The sequence below is a fragment of the Rousettus aegyptiacus genome, unplaced genomic scaffold (genome assembly GCF_014176215.1).
Source record: "Rousettus aegyptiacus isolate mRouAeg1 unplaced genomic scaffold, mRouAeg1.p scaffold_m13_p_3, whole genome shotgun sequence".
NCBI lineage: Eukaryota > Metazoa > Chordata > Mammalia > Chiroptera > Pteropodidae > Rousettus > Rousettus aegyptiacus.
Window position 1 is genome coordinate 135583820 of NW_023416306.1, and position 16505 is coordinate 135600324.

At 34.4% G+C, this 16505-nt stretch overlaps 2 protein-coding genes across 4 annotated transcripts in view; one reads left to right on the forward strand and one right to left on the reverse strand.

Moving 5' to 3' along the window:
* The window catches only part of GLCE (glucuronic acid epimerase), an 86851-nt gene that overhangs the window by 52151 nt on the left and 18195 nt on the right, over positions 1 to 16505 (forward strand). Inside the window, exon 1 of one of the 3 annotated variants that reach the window (XM_016145755.2) lies at positions 15152 to 15832. The exons of the other annotated variants lie outside the window; for them this stretch is intronic. The gene's annotated coding sequence lies outside the window, so the exon portion shown is untranslated. Of the gene's footprint in view, positions 1 to 15151; positions 15833 to 16505 lie in introns of those variants that run through there. 3 annotated transcript variants of the gene reach the window in all.
* LOC107511426 (heat shock factor-binding protein 1-like) lies at positions 3222 to 3443 on the reverse strand. The gene has a single exon (XM_036238604.1). The coding sequence runs from the start codon at positions 3441 to 3443 to the stop codon at positions 3222 to 3224; it is 222 nt and encodes a 73-aa protein (XP_036094497.1).

The following is a 16505-nucleotide window of genomic DNA, read 5'->3' on the forward strand; positions in this document are numbered from 1 at the left end:
ATGTTAAAATTCTCCAATGACTAAATATAGAAAATATTTCAAATATAAAATCATATGGGAAATTGTTTCAGTATGTATAAGCAATCAAACTATAGACTTTTTATTTTAAAAATGCTATATGTTAGTTGACATTTGGTAAGGAAAAAGTCCAGAATTCAGTATTTCTTTTGTATTCCAGAGTAAACTATATTGCAACATTAAGTAGGATAATATGAAAGTATTCCCTGGGTCTATTCGTTTTGGTATTGCAGTTAGATCAATAAAGGCAGTAAGTTGAAGTGGAAAGCATAGCCTTAGGAATCAGTAGAGTTGAATTCTAAAGTTGGTGCAGCCAATACTAGTTGTGTGACCTTAGACAAGTCATTAAAAATTTGGACTGTGATTTTTAAGATTATTCCCAGCTCTTTGATTCAGATGCCAGAAGTCATGTACTAAACCTAACATAAAAGGTATATATAATTGGCCTACTTTTCTTTTCTGGTTCTTAATCAATAAATAGAGATTTTTCTTTTGTTTTGTTTCTTTAGAATGGGTAGCTCAATACAACTATGCTGGTGAATTTAAGTGCTTATGGTACTATATATACCTATAGTAATACAGTACATGTAAAGAAGTATGATTTTTGTCCTTAGGAATAAAAGACTAGAATATTAGCCAAATATTTTTAAAGCTCCCCCCCCCCTTTTTTTTTTTTTTGCAGGCAGGAGATAGGGATGAGTTAAATTATTCGGTCCTCCAAGCCCTTAGTTCTCGGAATACCTGCAATGTGCTGGGCATTTTTGCAGGCACCTTTTGCAACTTGGAATTTCCCATCATCATAGTTGGAATACATATATTTTATCACAGAGATAAAGTATGATCTTAATTCTAAATAACTGATTTGTTAATAATGATTTTAAGGTTTTGAAAGGCAGTTGTTATTCCTCTTGTTTTTACATCCCGGTGTAGGATGTGTTTAATTAACAATTGTTGATTGGGTCATCATGTATAAAGAATAAAATTAATTTGTAGAATAGTAAAGGTTTTGAAACGTGGATAGACATTAGGTTGAAAGAATACAACTTCCTGTAAAGTATGTTTAAATCTAAAATTTTGAACTTTGACTTACATTTTTAATTATTAAAGATTCTCTCACTTTTTAAAAAATATGATAGTGGTGGTATTTCCTAACATTTATTCAGCATTTTCTGTGTGCCTGGCATTGATGTACTCATTTAATCCTACTCTGTAAAGTAGTTTTTCTTGAAGCCCATAGGGTTATGAGGAAACTGAGATATAAACAAATTAAACAACTATCTTAAGGACACAGAGTTAATAAGTGATAGAGCCAGAATTCAAACCCAGGAGGAAGAGTTAGAAACTTGTATCCTTAACTACTATGCTATATAGTTTCCTAATGTTATATATGTGAAGCTTCAGACTTTTTGTCGGACTTAAGGCTCTAAAGTTATCAAAACTCACCCTCCTAAACACACATAACACACATACTTTTTTCAATTCTTCAATATTAGTTAAAGTCATTAGACTATCTTGTGATCATAGAATTTTCTGTCGCTAAACTGCTTATCTTTAGATAGTTGGATAAGAACTAGATCTTTGACACAAATACCAATTTTGTTTCAGATTGTTAACAGTTTAAAAACCATTTCATGAGTAATAAATATGATTTTGGCAAAGTTCAAACATTGCTGTTGTTGAAGTGTCAAACTAGATAGAATTCTGAATACTCTATTAGGATAAATAGATATAACACATAAAATATTTTTATAAAGATCTGATAAACTTCCTAGTCTGTGTAAATCCTACCTGTCTCATAAATGTACTGATGCGGCTAATAGGAAAATCTGAGGCAATAATATAGCCAATCAGTCACTTTTTAAATGTAGCATTTTTACTTTGTTCATAGGGTTTTGTTACAAAACAGCATAGGAATAACAGTGTCTTCAGAGTACTGCTAAATTGCCAAGTAGGAAAGTTCATACTAAAATGAATTCTGACTCTTTAGTGAAAAATCAAAACATGGCAACATGGAAACATGATAGGGACTTCATGTTGGAATTTCTAATCCGTGAAGCACAACTTTTATTACAGATTTCATGTCTTCAGCCAGAGTAGACCTGCTAACTAGTATAATCTCGAGTAGATGTCAGTAGGAAAAAAATACACGTAAAATTATTGCCTAATTAAATCAATGATGATTAATTGTTTAAATGTAGTTTGAGGCAGTTAGACCATGTATGAGCAAGAAATTTGTTTTGCTAAATCACTAAGAGTGTGGAGAATATTTGTTATTGCCCCAGGCCTTGATTATCCTGACTAGACTAATTTGTATGTTTTACAGTAAGGGTATCCAATTAATCCTTAGAGATGACCCCTATTTATATAAAAGGATACTTTGGAGAGAGAATATTAGTATTAGTAAAGCCCTGTAAACAACACAAGTCACCAGTCTTAAATGTTCTCATTAGAGAGCTGGTACTAGTGTAGCAAATCAAATCTGGATAGAAAGAGAAAGAGAGGGAGAGACAGATAGATGTCATGAGCAAGTTGCATTTAGTATAGGAGCACAAGTTTGATTTAACAGTCAGAACCCAGTCAGTGTAACTGACCAGATAACAGAAAAAAAGAAAAAGAATAATATTATCTCAACAGGCTTTATCAAGTAGAAGATTTGATAAAATATACCTGTTCAAGTCTTATTAAATGTCTTTAGCAATCTGTCAGTAGAATAGACCTTTCTTAATCTGATAGGAAATTATACTCCCACTCTACTCCCTCAAAAAAAAACCTACAACAAGCATCACATTTAGTGATGGAATAGTAAAAGCATTTATTTTGAGATAAGGAATAAAACAAGGATGCCACTTGTATTAACCACTTGTATTCACCATCATATTAGAGCTCCTAGACCTGAACTGTCCAATACTACATGTGGCAATTTTTTTTACACTAAAAAAATGGACAATTTTATGCAGGAATCACCAAAGTTTTAGTGTTTAATATTTAATAGTACAACTGACCAAGGTCCAGAATATGAAGTTGTTGTATGTTCCAGAAACTTGGGAAAATCTCTCTATAAACTAATATTATGTGATAAGAAGAATGCACACTTTATAACTTAAAACCTGTCTACACATAGTTGCAAAAGGCTATTCAGTCTTCACTTAGCTTATAAAAACAATGTTCCACATTTCTGTGTAAATTAGCAGCTTTCAATTCTTTTATGTGGCAGGTTTCTTGTTTTCAACTTCCAGTTCTTGCACACCAGCCTGTATCATGAGGTCTGCAGAATTTTTCTCTGGGTCATCAATGTGACCACTCATGTCATCAATTCTGCCAATGATCTGGTTGGTCATGGTCTGACATTTATTTTGCGTCTGTTGCAAGAGTGTCTCCACGACCTTGGTGAGATTCTGCGTGGTCTTGAGGTCAATCTCAGCCATCTCCTCAGTTCCTAACTTGGCAGTGAAGTCTCAGACCAACACCAACCCACGTGTGGCAATTTAAATTTCAGTTAGCTAAAATTAAAATTATGGATCATCACTCACTGGCTACATATAAAATGTTCAATAGGCATATGTGCCTAGTAGCAACCATATATTACAAAGGTAGAACATTTCCATTATCACAGAAAGTTCTATTGAACAGTGCCAGCCTAGACCATGCAATAGGGAGGAAGCATAATGATTAGAACAAGAGGAATAAAACTGAAAGTATTTACAGAGGAAACGATTGTTACAAAGAAAATTTGAATCTACAAACTAATAGGATTAAAAAGTGAATTTAGCAAAGTTACCATCTTACTGATTTATATACAAAAATGAATTTTAGGCCTGTATACCAGCAATAGACAAACAAAAAGTGAAAATTTTTACATGACATATCAGTATATCAAAAACATCAAATACCCAAAATTAATCTAACAAGACTTCTATACTGAACATTTTAAGATGTTATTAGGAGAAATTAAGACAAATAAATGGAAGAATATGTCAGTTCATGGATTGAAAAACTCAGTGATTGAAAGATGTCAGTTCTCCCCACTTAGATTCAATGCAGTCTCAAACAAAATTCCAAAAGATTTGCTTGTTCTTTGAAATCAGCAAGCTGATTCTTAAATTATAATGGAAATGCAAAGGACCAAGAATAGTCGAGATTGTTTTGAAGAATAACAAAACTGAAAGATTTATACTGTAAGATATCAAGACATAACGAATTATTATACAATAATAAAGACAGCGTGGTTCTGGCAAAGAAAAGACAAGCCAGTGAAACAAAATAGAGCCAACAGATGCACAAAAATATGGTCACTTGATTTATATCAAAGATAACATTGTAGTGCAGAAAGGAAAGGACATTTTTTTCAATAAATTGTGCTAGGTCAATTAGATATCCATGTGGGGGAAAAAAGGGTGAATCTAGATCTCAGCCTCAAACCATATAAAGAAATTAATTACAGATGAATTATAGATATGAAAAGTAAAATAATAAAGCTTCTGGAAGTAAGCAATATCTTGAACACAAGCTAGGCAAAAATTCTTAAACAATACATAAAGTATTGACAATAAAAGAAAAAAAATGACAAATTGCACTATGTTAAAATTAAGAATTTTTTATACCATTAATATACCATTAGCAATGAAAAGGCAAGCCACAGAGTGGGAAAAAGATATCGCAACTTACATGACATATACCTGACAAAGAACTTAGAATATATAAAAAGTCGCTACTCAGAAATAAGGAAGACAAACAATCCAATAGAAAAATGTGCAAAACACTTAAATGGTCACTGTCCTGAATGTATTCAAAATGCAAACAGACATAGTAAAAATATCCTCCATCTCATTAGTCACCTCATTAGTACAGATTAACCCATGATAGATACCATGCCTACCCTACAGAATGTCTAGACTTAAAGTCTGACAATACCAGATGTTGGTGAGGTTGTGTTGCATCTGCCATTCATTTTCCACAGCTGGTGGGAATACAAATTGCTTTAACCACTCTGGTTAATACTCTTTTTTTTGTCATTAAAGCTGAACTTATTCATATTTATACGATATGACTTTATAATTATACTTTTTAGTATATACCCAACAGAAATGGAACCATTTTTTCACCAAAGCATATGCGTAAGAATGTTCATAGAGCAATATGCACATAGCCAAAAACTGAAAACAATCCAAAATGTTCAACAACAGCAAACTGGATAACTAAATAGTAGTGTATTTGTATACAATGGAATGAGAATAAAGGAACTGTTGCCGTACACAACCACGTAGATGAATCTCAGGATTCACAGATAATGTTCAATGAAAAAAGCCAGACACATAGATAATGTTCAGTGGAAGAGGCCAGTCACAAAAGAGTACACATTGTATGATTCCAGTTACACGAATGTTAAAAACAGGGCAAACTACTTAATTGTGTTAGAAATCAGGAGAGTTGGTCCTTTGGGGGAAGAGTTTTGACAGGGAAGTAACATAAACGAATCTTGTATGGCTGGTGAAATCAGGACTGGATAAATTTTATTAAAAGCTTCTATTTAACAAAACCCATTGAGACGATGTGGTTTCTCTCTCTCTCTCTCTCTCTCTCTCTCTCTCTGTCTCTCTCTCTCTCTCTCTCTCTCTCTCTCTTTTTTCCTGTTAATTTGGATTCTGAATATTAAACCTGCCATGTGTTCTTTGTAGTACAGTTCTGGGTACTGGTTACATAGATGCATTCACTTTGTGAAAATCAAACAAGGTGTACACTGTATGTATTAAACTGTGATAACAACTTTGAAATTTTTAATTTAAAAAATTTAAAAGGATATTTGGAGAGTTAGCCAAAAATTTACATGTTCAATTTATAGGATAAGAAGAGATAAAGACAAATTTATATTTCCATGGAAGAGTATCTTTCTCAGCCATGCTTGATTTAGAATATGCTCTGTAGAAGAACATTTTATGGACAGTTTAGTAATTAATCCTCGCCACTATGAAGTTGGCTTTTTAAGGAGCAGCAAAACAACAGCTTAATGAAGTGGAACTTATTAATGGTAAGAATTGACTTCTTGACTTGACTTTTCCTTTCCTAGCTTTCGTTTTTCAGACATTAGATAAAAATCAGTCCAGGATAATGATCTCTGAGAGAAGAGAAACAAATGAGTTGAACCCACAGTGTTTCCAAGCTGTAATGCAGGGAGAGGAAACCTAAACAGCCCAGGAATCTCAAAGGCAGAGTTAAGAGGTCAGAGATGAGAAGGAAGCTAAAATTTTGAGGGCAAAATATTGGAGAGAGCTGCACAAAGAATGAGCGCCAGAGACCTGTGGAGGGCCCTATTCAAGTCTTTGGCTCAGTATCCATATGTGCATACATGTGAAGTAACTATTCAACACTGGGAAAAGAACCTCTGGAAGGAGTAGGAAAGAAAGTCCTCAGAGATTACAGAGTAAGGTGGCCCCACCAACCAGAATGGAAAGACCTCCTAATAGACAGGCATTGGGTAAAGTCTTAAGGGTGTTGACTCAGACTTAATAGCTACAAAGTTTAAAAGTAAGCCTTGAAGCAATCAAACAGTTTCCAAGTAACTTAAGTATACCCAGAACAAAGCTCAGAAACACTTCAAGGAATACAAAAAATCCATCCCATACAATCCAGCAGTCCCTGGGTATTTATTCAATATAATTGAAATAAGGAGCTCGAAGAGGTATTTGTACTTCTTTGTTCATTGAAGCATTATTCACAATAGCCAGGATGTGGAAGCACTCTAAATGTTCATCAACGAGTGAATGAAAAAAGAAAATACAGTATATACACAATGGAATATTATTTTTCAGCTTTTAAAAAGAAGAAATTCTATCATGCAACAACATAGATGAATTTTGAGGACCTTATGCTAAGTGTTTGTTTTTAGCTTACAAATCAGATCCCTTGTTTCATTTCTGCATTCAGGCTATATAAATTTACACCAAGAAACTGCTAGAAGAATTTAATTTTTAGCGAAGAAACAGACATCAGTATCATACTTGAACATTCTTCCCCTTTCCAACCCCAGGCAATAGTAAGGGGGTAGAAAACATTGGTGTCCTGTCTTCAAGTTCAGTGTATAATGTTAAACCTCTTTAAACTCAGTCTGCTTTGTAAAGATGGAGTTTTAGCACCTACAAAAGGAAAGATCTCTATTCTTATTACAAATTTGCATCATAGGGCATAGAGAAGGTCAGTTTATAACCTAGATTCCTATTGGATTGTTTGGAGGACATGGCTTCTTGGTGGTGGCTTAAAAGGGAAGATTTGTGTGTCATCTTAATTTCTTGTCCCTTAATCAATATTTGCCACAGTTTTAAACCTAAAGCTTATAAGATGTGGAATAATACTTTAAATTCTGCTTTGAAGGAGCAATTTTTTAATAACATGAAGCAGTGTGTGGGCTATATGGTGGGGCTTGTTGCAAGAAGAAAATGTTGTATGTATGTATTGATATAGATATATGGAATATACATGATACACACATATATTTATGAAGGAAAGAATTTTGATTTGGGAAGAAAAACTATAAATTCCTCTTTGGTAAATATTTGTAATTTAAGTTTCTCCTTTGTAAATAATTGACTGTTTATGTAAATGTCAGTAAAAACTTAGTTTCAACCCTTAGAAAATGTATTAAAATGTATTTCTATATATTAAAAAATGTTATTTTGGATCAATTTCATTTTTTACTTCTGCCACATTTTTTATCTAAGTGAATGGAATTTGTGTTGTAATTTACATTCATCTCAAATTTAAAAACCAACAGGAAGTATACCCTGTGCTCAGCATGCAGTAAGGTCTTAAGTAGGAGTTAAATAAAGTTCCTACAGTGCTGAAGTTAATTCGATTTGGTAACCTTCCCATTTGCTTAAAAAATTGTACATCTGGGAAATCTTAGCTTAAATCTTATTTAATTCACATTTGTTGCTGATAAAATTTATGTTTCATATCAATATATCATTCTGTGAAAAGGCAGATTTTATTTGTTTCTTGATTGCTTTCTTATCAACTTTTATGAGATAATAAAAATTACAAAAGCGTAAAGGTTTTCTTTTGGGGGAGGGGCGGGACATGTACTTCTCTCTTTTTTCAGTTTGCCTATTTGGTAAATGTTAACATACCACATAATAGAAATAGAAGATGAAAAACTTGTTGACTGTTTTCGAAATTTGGAAGGTACTATATGACCTATGAGACATACGTTTTTTTTAAATTTAGCATGCTGTAGTAGTAGAAGATAGGAAATGAAGTATTATGAAAATGTAGTGTAAAGACAAACGTTGGACTAAGTGTTCAAAAATTGGGTTCTAGTCCTTTAATCTGGTTTTGGTTGCCAGCTATAGACTTTGGACAACTTAGTATCTTCTGCAAGAAGAAAAATGAATCTAAGATTTTCACATTTTTTTAGATATATACGTTATCTCATTTTGTCCTCTAGACCACCCCGTGAGATACCTAGGGGATAGTAGTACCCCTTCCGTTTTACTGATGAGGAAACTATGCTTCGCAGAAGCAAGGTAACTGACAATGGTAGCAAAGCTTGTAAGTAGGTGGTTGAGTCAACAGTTGGCTTCATATCAGTTTCCTACCAGGAAAATGGAGATTACACCTACTTTGTAGTTATGAAAATTATACGTGATTACATTAATTAATAAGGACTCAGAACTGCTAGTCTCTTTCCCTTTTTACAAAGGCCCTTACTTCTTTGTCTTCCACCCTGCTTTTCTGTTAACTATTATTAAGAGAAATCTAAAATACGGGGGCTAACCTTATGTTTTTTTTAATTGCAAAAGATTATACAGCATCAGAAGACTGGCATAGTAGATGTTTCTTTTTATCATAAACATTAGAAAAACACTAAATCAATTAGCAAATAGAGTTCACAACACACTCTAACAACCTGACAGATTGTTCTTACATGATTCCTGTTAGCACATTCGATGTTTTTTCCAATATGATGCTTTCTGCATAGCTTTGTGAAATAACTCAGAACTGCATTCTACTACATCTGTGTCAAAAATTAGTCCTATAATTTCTCACATTTAAAAATCAGCTTGGGCACTGATTACTTCCACATACAGATTCTGCTGGATGGCCAAGACTGTATCTTTATGCCTTACGATTGTTGAAAATTACTACAAACAAGCAACTTAATGAACCTTTCCTCTTCTGTCGTTCCTGTTTTACAGGATTGCACCAAACTTGATAAAAACTTATTATCAGCAGCTATTTTGTAGAACTGCTTAGGATAATTCTACCAATTTGTATTATAAAGTCCCCCATGCATGAGCCATGCAGAGTAAAACACATCATTAGCTTTTCTTCTCGGTTTCCTAATGAGGGGAGAAATCTTGCACAGCTGGAGAAGCCTGGAACTCCTTTCTAAACTGATTTATTTACTTGGCATATGCTTAGTTTGACACATTGCTTAAAAGAAGCAGAGACCTTTTTTAGTTAAGTACTATACAGTACTTCAAAGAACATTTTAGCTACACTATAATTGTTTAGCTTTTCTGATACAAAGCTGCTCTTTGCTCTTTAAAAAACATTCCTGTCCTAGTTCTTTATATTATTGCTTTCAGTGTGAGATAGAATTAAGCTGAGCACATTTAGAAGCTTTTTTCAGAAACAAATTTTAGTTTCAGAAGCTGCTGCATAATACTAGTAGTTTAAGATGTCTGCACAAACCAAGGGCAAATCATTCTGCTCTGATTGAGATGATGAGAAAGTAAGTAGTAACTTAGAGCCGGATAATATGCTATTGTGATCTGATATAAAGAACCTATGCTTTGAAGCCAGATAAATCTAAGTTAAAACCCCACTGTGTACTTGTTAATAATTTTTCTTCAGCAGAATTAAAACTAGTTTCCTCAACTATGCTGGTGATAACAAGAGCTTCTTTTTAGGGTTTGATTTCAGTAACAAAGTATGTGTAGAACCTGACATGTGGTAAAACTACCCATAAAATGTCTCATTCCTTGTAACCTTTCCTCCTACTCCCTCAAAAAAAGGAAAGAAAGAAAAAACCAACTAAAAACTTCCTTTATCATTCAAATGTGGTTTGGTGATTTAAAAAAATAAAACTAAACTAAATATGTCTTATACAAGTTTGAGGATAGATGAGGGTAGCAGGGTTGACCTACCCATGGAATGCTGGGAATGATTTTCAGCACAGGCTCTGCACTATGGGAAGACTAGGTTGCCATATTAGGTAAAACAAGGCAATAGATTAGTTTGAAAATATACATGTCTATAAACACTGTGACTAGTGTGACCAAATAAGGCACATTCCAATTTAATACTTATAGAACACCTACAATGGATAAGACATCCTTCCGAGAGATGATACACTCTTTTGCCCTTCTGTCTTTCCTCTTCCTTTTGGGCTACAACACAGATGTGGTGGCTGAGACTTCAGTAGCTTTCTCAGGCTATAAAAGGTAGATGTAAAAAGGTAGAAAGTGCCTAGATTCTTGATGATGTAGGTGCATATTAACTCTAGACTTCCTGCTTCTGGGTTTTGTCAACCAAAAGCCTCATTGCTAGTTTACTGCCAACAGGAGTCGCCAGTTTGGGGTGTGGTGAAGCAGGGGAGACTTTATTCAGTGCCAATAGCTCAGTTGTGACACAGCTCAGCTGTGGAATAGCATAGTTGTGAGACAGCTCAATTATGATACAGCACAGCTATGGAACATCACGATGGCTGTGATAGGGCTTAGGCAGGGTGGCCCGGGTGAGGCAGCCCAAGCAAGGTGTTACAGCTTTCCTGTTACAGTTCTGCTCCACTCCAGGCAGACAGCTCCACCTCCAATATTACAGCCCAGGCAGGGAAACACAGTCTTTGATGAAAATTTAAAAGTGTACTTCCATGAGGCAGAGGTAAAGGTAACTTATATAATGAATAGTGCCTGCCCCCGGTCCCTGATTGGCAAGTTCTCATGTAGAGGAGGGCTCCAAGTCTTCACAGTTTGGTCCAAAATACACTATACTGATTGGTCAGAATGGAGCTCCTCTGATTGGTTGGTGAAGGTGCAGTAAGGATATAGCTATACAGCTCTGATCAGACAGGGAAAGACTCAATCCTGTTGGTTGAAATATGATGCTAGGAGCTCTCTTATAAGGGTCAGCTCAGACAGCAGGAACACAGCGCCTAAGGTTTGGAGCCCAGTTTGGCTTTTCCCTGAGATGCAGCATGTGTGTGTGTGAGACCTCTGCAAACAATGACTGCTAGACTCTGATTATGAATTTGAGCCCAGTTAACCACAAGGAGTCCTTTTTGGCAGGTATATTCTTCTTTTTAGCAGGTATATTCTTCTCGGATCAACAGTTCCTTTTACATGAGTGAAAAATAGCAATGGCTGGAACATACAAAGATTCGTTTCGAGTGTCTGCTAGTAACAGCAGAACCTAATTCTAATAAATTTAGATAGCGGTCTGGGTACAGGCATCTTACTCCCGCTAACCCCACCTCCAGTCACCATTGAAGTGACTAAATATATTTAAAAATAGTATACTAGCATTGAAACATGGAAAATATAGAAATGTCAAAAAATGTCAAAAGGACTAGGAGCCAACTGGAAGAGACTTGCACTGATGACAGATGGGATAATTTGAACATTCAAAAGTAATAACTGCAATGGGTATGTTTAAGACTTGTGAGTTCACATAACTTTAAAAACCTTTATTTTTGGAAGTGTTTAGAGAACCAATTCATTATTTTAAAAATTGGTAAATAAAAGGAAAAATGCAAGCATTAATTCTGCCTTCCTGTATAAACCATACATACCACAAGAGAACCAAATAGATGATAAGGGCGAAATTTTCTTTGGAGAAGTAGTTCAGCTAATACATTGGGAAGGGCTGATAGAATTACAATAGCACCGTTTTGTTACCTCTAGTGAAACAATCATCAATGATTGCTAAACCTATTAGATGGATTGCTATTGGAGAACTTTGTAATGGCTGGATTAGACTGACAACACCTAAACACACAGATTACCGCTAACAACAAAAAGACCATCAGACATTATATACTTCCTAATGAAAGTTCATACAGGAAATAACTTGGGACAAAATCTGAGATAAGACTTTGCAACCACTAAAGAAAGAGGAATATGGCACCCAATACAGGACAAAAGCATACTCCTGATACTGTCAATATAAGAAAGGTCCACCATACGTGTAGAGAATTTTTATGAGTTTGAGCCAAATTGACAGTGTTACCAGGAAGCAAAATCTCAATTGATTGAGAAAATGCTCCAGAGAATGGTAGTCGTGCAGCTTATTTTATATATTAGAATCAAAGAAAGAGACATAAGGAGTGTTATGAAATCTATCGGTGGTAAGGGGGCAGGAGAAAGCAAAGTAGAGAAATCTCTGGGATTGGATTAAAAAATGGAGAGACACAAACTTCTTTTACATTGGTGGGGACCAGATAGATAATCATTAATATTTACAGCATACAGAGTTGGTGTGTAGGGAACAAGATAACAATGAGGGGTCTTGTGCCCTGGTGCAGAGTTGTCCCCTAAGGGGTCTGGAAGAGAAGATTTTTCTGGCATTTCAGGCATGTTATCTTTGATGCAAAAAGACAATAGATGGGCTCACTTAAGGTAAAGATTAACCTTTGCCAAGGAAACCACAGGCCTTGGATGTGACTACCTGCCACAACCCACTTTTGAGTTAGGGATTTTTATATTCGGACCATCCTGTGTGGTTACTTTCAAGTCTCTGAGTTTGTAAGGCTAAATCCAGAGCTTGTCAGGTTTAGTATATTATTAGTACTTTTAGTAACAAGGGAATTTCAGAAAGCTTTTTTTTTTACTTGCAACTTAAAAATATTGTGGAGTCTTTGGAGTAAAACATGGAAAATGAGTTTAGTCAGTATACCTCGGTGAAAGGGGGCTAGCTAATGTGGAGGCATAAATTAAAAGGGATTTTGGATAAAATAGGTTGAAAACTAAAAGATGTAGTATCTGAATAAACAATAGAATAGTAACTAGATATTCAGTATCCAAATTAAATTGTGCAACAGAAACAATAGAGAGCAGATTAGAAACTTCAGGCAACTGAATCAGTGACATGGAATATGAGTCTAAGAAGCTGACCCAGAATGCAAAGGAAAAGGAAAAAAGAGATGAAAAAAGAAAATATGAAGAAAAAGATGATAGACGTAAAGGATAAAGTAAGAGATCCAACATAGAGCTAGCTGATGTTCTGCAAGAGATGGGAACAAATTTAACAGAAGCAGTTATTAAACACCCCATAGGAAAACATTTTTCTAAACTAAAGGATGACCCTAGTCTATAAATCAAAAAGACTGCCAAATACTGGAAAATTTAATAAAAAGAAACTAACAACTATTCTGTTGAAACTTTGTACTTTTTCTTGTTAAAATAATAATAATCAGGCTTCTGGGCAAGAAGGAAAACAAGCAAAAGGAAAGAGAAAAAAAGGCAGACTAACCTTACATTGCTCTTAGAATTAAACATCACAGTTTGGACCCCAAGATTTTTTATCCAGCTAAGTTATTTGACTAAGAAGAAACACAGATTTTTAGTTCTACAAGGCTTCAAAGTATATACTACATACCCTACCCTTCTAAAAGAATTAGTTCAAAATATGTTCTAGCTGACGATTCTTCAGTATACAGGCAAAAGCCACAACTTGCAGCATTTTTCCAAATATGACTTTATGCTTAGGGTTTTAGCTAGCACTTGAATCACTGCTTTGTTAACTTTAGAAAGCAAGGGCATTAACTGAAGTAATCTCTCTCAAGTATATGGATTAATTATACTGTAAAAATCAGTATGCTAATGACCTTAATCTTCAGAATTGCCTAAAATGATTCTGAATTTGGGCAGCATACATATTTCATCATTTGAAAATAATACTTACTAGTTATATACACTTGATGTGCATATGGTATATTATAGTGATTCTCAAAGTGTGGTCCAACAGCATAGATTTCCCACCTGGAACTGGTTAGACAGGTAGATTATTCGGCCCCTACCCAGATTTAGCGAATCAGAAACCTTAGCAATCTGTGTTTGAATGAGCCCTCCAGGTAATTCTGATGACCAGTAAAATTTAAGAACTGCTGGTATGGTATAGTATATTGGTACCCAAACCTAATTAATCATCAGAATCACCTGGGAAGATCTTGAAACATCTTTTTCCAGCCCAGATGAGACTTAATATTCTGAGTTTGGGAATCTCTGGCATAGTAGAGCTTGGAATCAAGACCTAGTTTCCCTGCTTGACTCCACAAGTTACTTCATATTGTTGAGCCTCAGTTTTCTCTTTTGAGAAAAATAGCACTCATTTTCCTGCCTGTTTCATTGAATTGTTGCAGGAATTAAATGAAGAAATGAAAATGAAAGTAGTTTCCAGTATAGATAAGGAATAGCTGTAAATATATTTTCCTGTGTTTGAAAAGGGGCTCACATTTTGGTTGTTAATGTTCTTCTGGAGGCCAGTTTTTCTTTTTTACTTCATTAATTTAGTGTTTTTGTGTTAATAGGGCTTCTTTCCTTCTATTAGTATGGAAAGGTAGTTGATCAGGTTCCAGTTAATGTCTGTACATCACTGCTTTAAATTATTTAACAAATGTTCCTTATATTATTCTCTCTGCCTAGTTTATGGTTGCTGCATTTTAGAAAGCCGGAATTGCTTTGGTGGTCTATTGGCACTCTAAAATTTTCCTACTAAAGTAAGTGTGTCAGGTGGATCACTTGGTCTGCTTAGAATATGAACTTCCAAGTTCAAGAAGTCATAAATAAATGGAAGACATAAATAAATGCCAAGGATATGGAATAACTAAAACTCTGTGCACTCTTGATGGGAATATAATATGTTATAGCCATTGTGGAAAATAGAATGTTGATTCCTCAAAAACTCAAAAATAGAAATACCATCTGATCCACCAATTTCACTTTTGGGTATATATCCAAAAGAATTAAAAACAGGATCTTGAAAAGATATTCGTACACCCATATCTATAGCAACATTATTCACAATAGCCAAGAGGTGGAAGCAACCCAAGCATCTATCAGTTGGTGAATAAATAAGCAAATGTGGTGTATACGTGCAATTGAATATTATTCAGCCTTAAAAAGGAAGGCAATTCTGACATATGCTACAACATGGGTGAAACTTGAGGTCACTGTGCTAAGTGAAATAGGCCAGTCACAAAAAGACAAATGCTGTATAATTTCACTTATATGAGATACTTAACATAGTCAAAATCACAGACACAAAGTATATTGGTGGTTGCCAGGGGCTGGTGGGAGGAGAGGAATATGGAGTTATTGTTTAATGTTTAGTGAGTTTCAGTTTTACAAAATGAAGAGAGTAGGAGATGAATGATAGTGATAGTAGTTCTCTGAATGTGTTTAATACCGCTTAACTGTACGCTTAAAAATGGTTAAAATGGTAAATTTTTATGTTATGTGGATTTTACTACAATAATTTAAAAATTAGGGGAAAAAAGAATGTGAGCTTTCATACTCTGGGCTAATAGAAGACACCAGGTGGTCTCAAACCTCTTTGCAAATAGAGCACAGTACAAGTGTATCTTCCCCCAACTCCCAAGCTGCATTTTGAGTGTTTATACAATTAACGTGTTCTTTATTAGATAGTTATTCTTTATTTATATAGTTTGAAATTTCTCATTTTTGTTTTGTTTTTTTCCTGATGTGGCAATGAGTATGTTTCTAGGAGAATAGCAGAGAAAGCAAAAGTATTGGTTTAAGTTGCTTCAAAGAAGATCTGCGTTGAGTAACCGAGCAGATAAATTTGAGCTTTGTTGTCACAGGTAATTTTCATTCTGAAGGTAATTACACACAACCTATATCCAAATTATATGCTCTTGCCAGAAATTAAACTAAGTGAAAAAAAAGTTATAGCATGTTCTAGGTTGTGGGTTTTTGTTTTGTTTTTTGTTTGTTTGGCCATAGCTAATAAAGACAGTCGTGAAATAAAAATATTTTTATCTTAAGATTTATACTTTTTTACAATAGTTACTCTCCTTATGTATACTGCCACCTTGGGATTTTTAGAACACCAATACATTATTTTCAAAGCCTCAGATTAACATGGACTGATGAAAGAGTTATTATGTTCTGTTTCTGTCTCTAAAGAAAGGTTTTGCTTTAACAAGCTATCCCAGAACATAATAAATATAAGCAGAAATGAAGTTTTGTAATGCATTTGTAAGCTGTTGCTAGATTTGTGAAGCCCATGGGGATCTTATTTTCAAGGGCCTAATTATTCTCATATACCTGGAGTCCAGGTAGCTTTATTAGGCTGTATAAATATAAATATTCACAATTATGACTCATTTCTGTTCTTTTCTTACATTAATATGGCATGTAATTATACTGTTAGATTTGAAGAAAATTCAAAAATTCCAGTAGCTTTATTCAAAATGCTTATAAATTTTTAGAATAACTAGATAACTTTTCCTTAACCTGTATTTTACTTTTGTA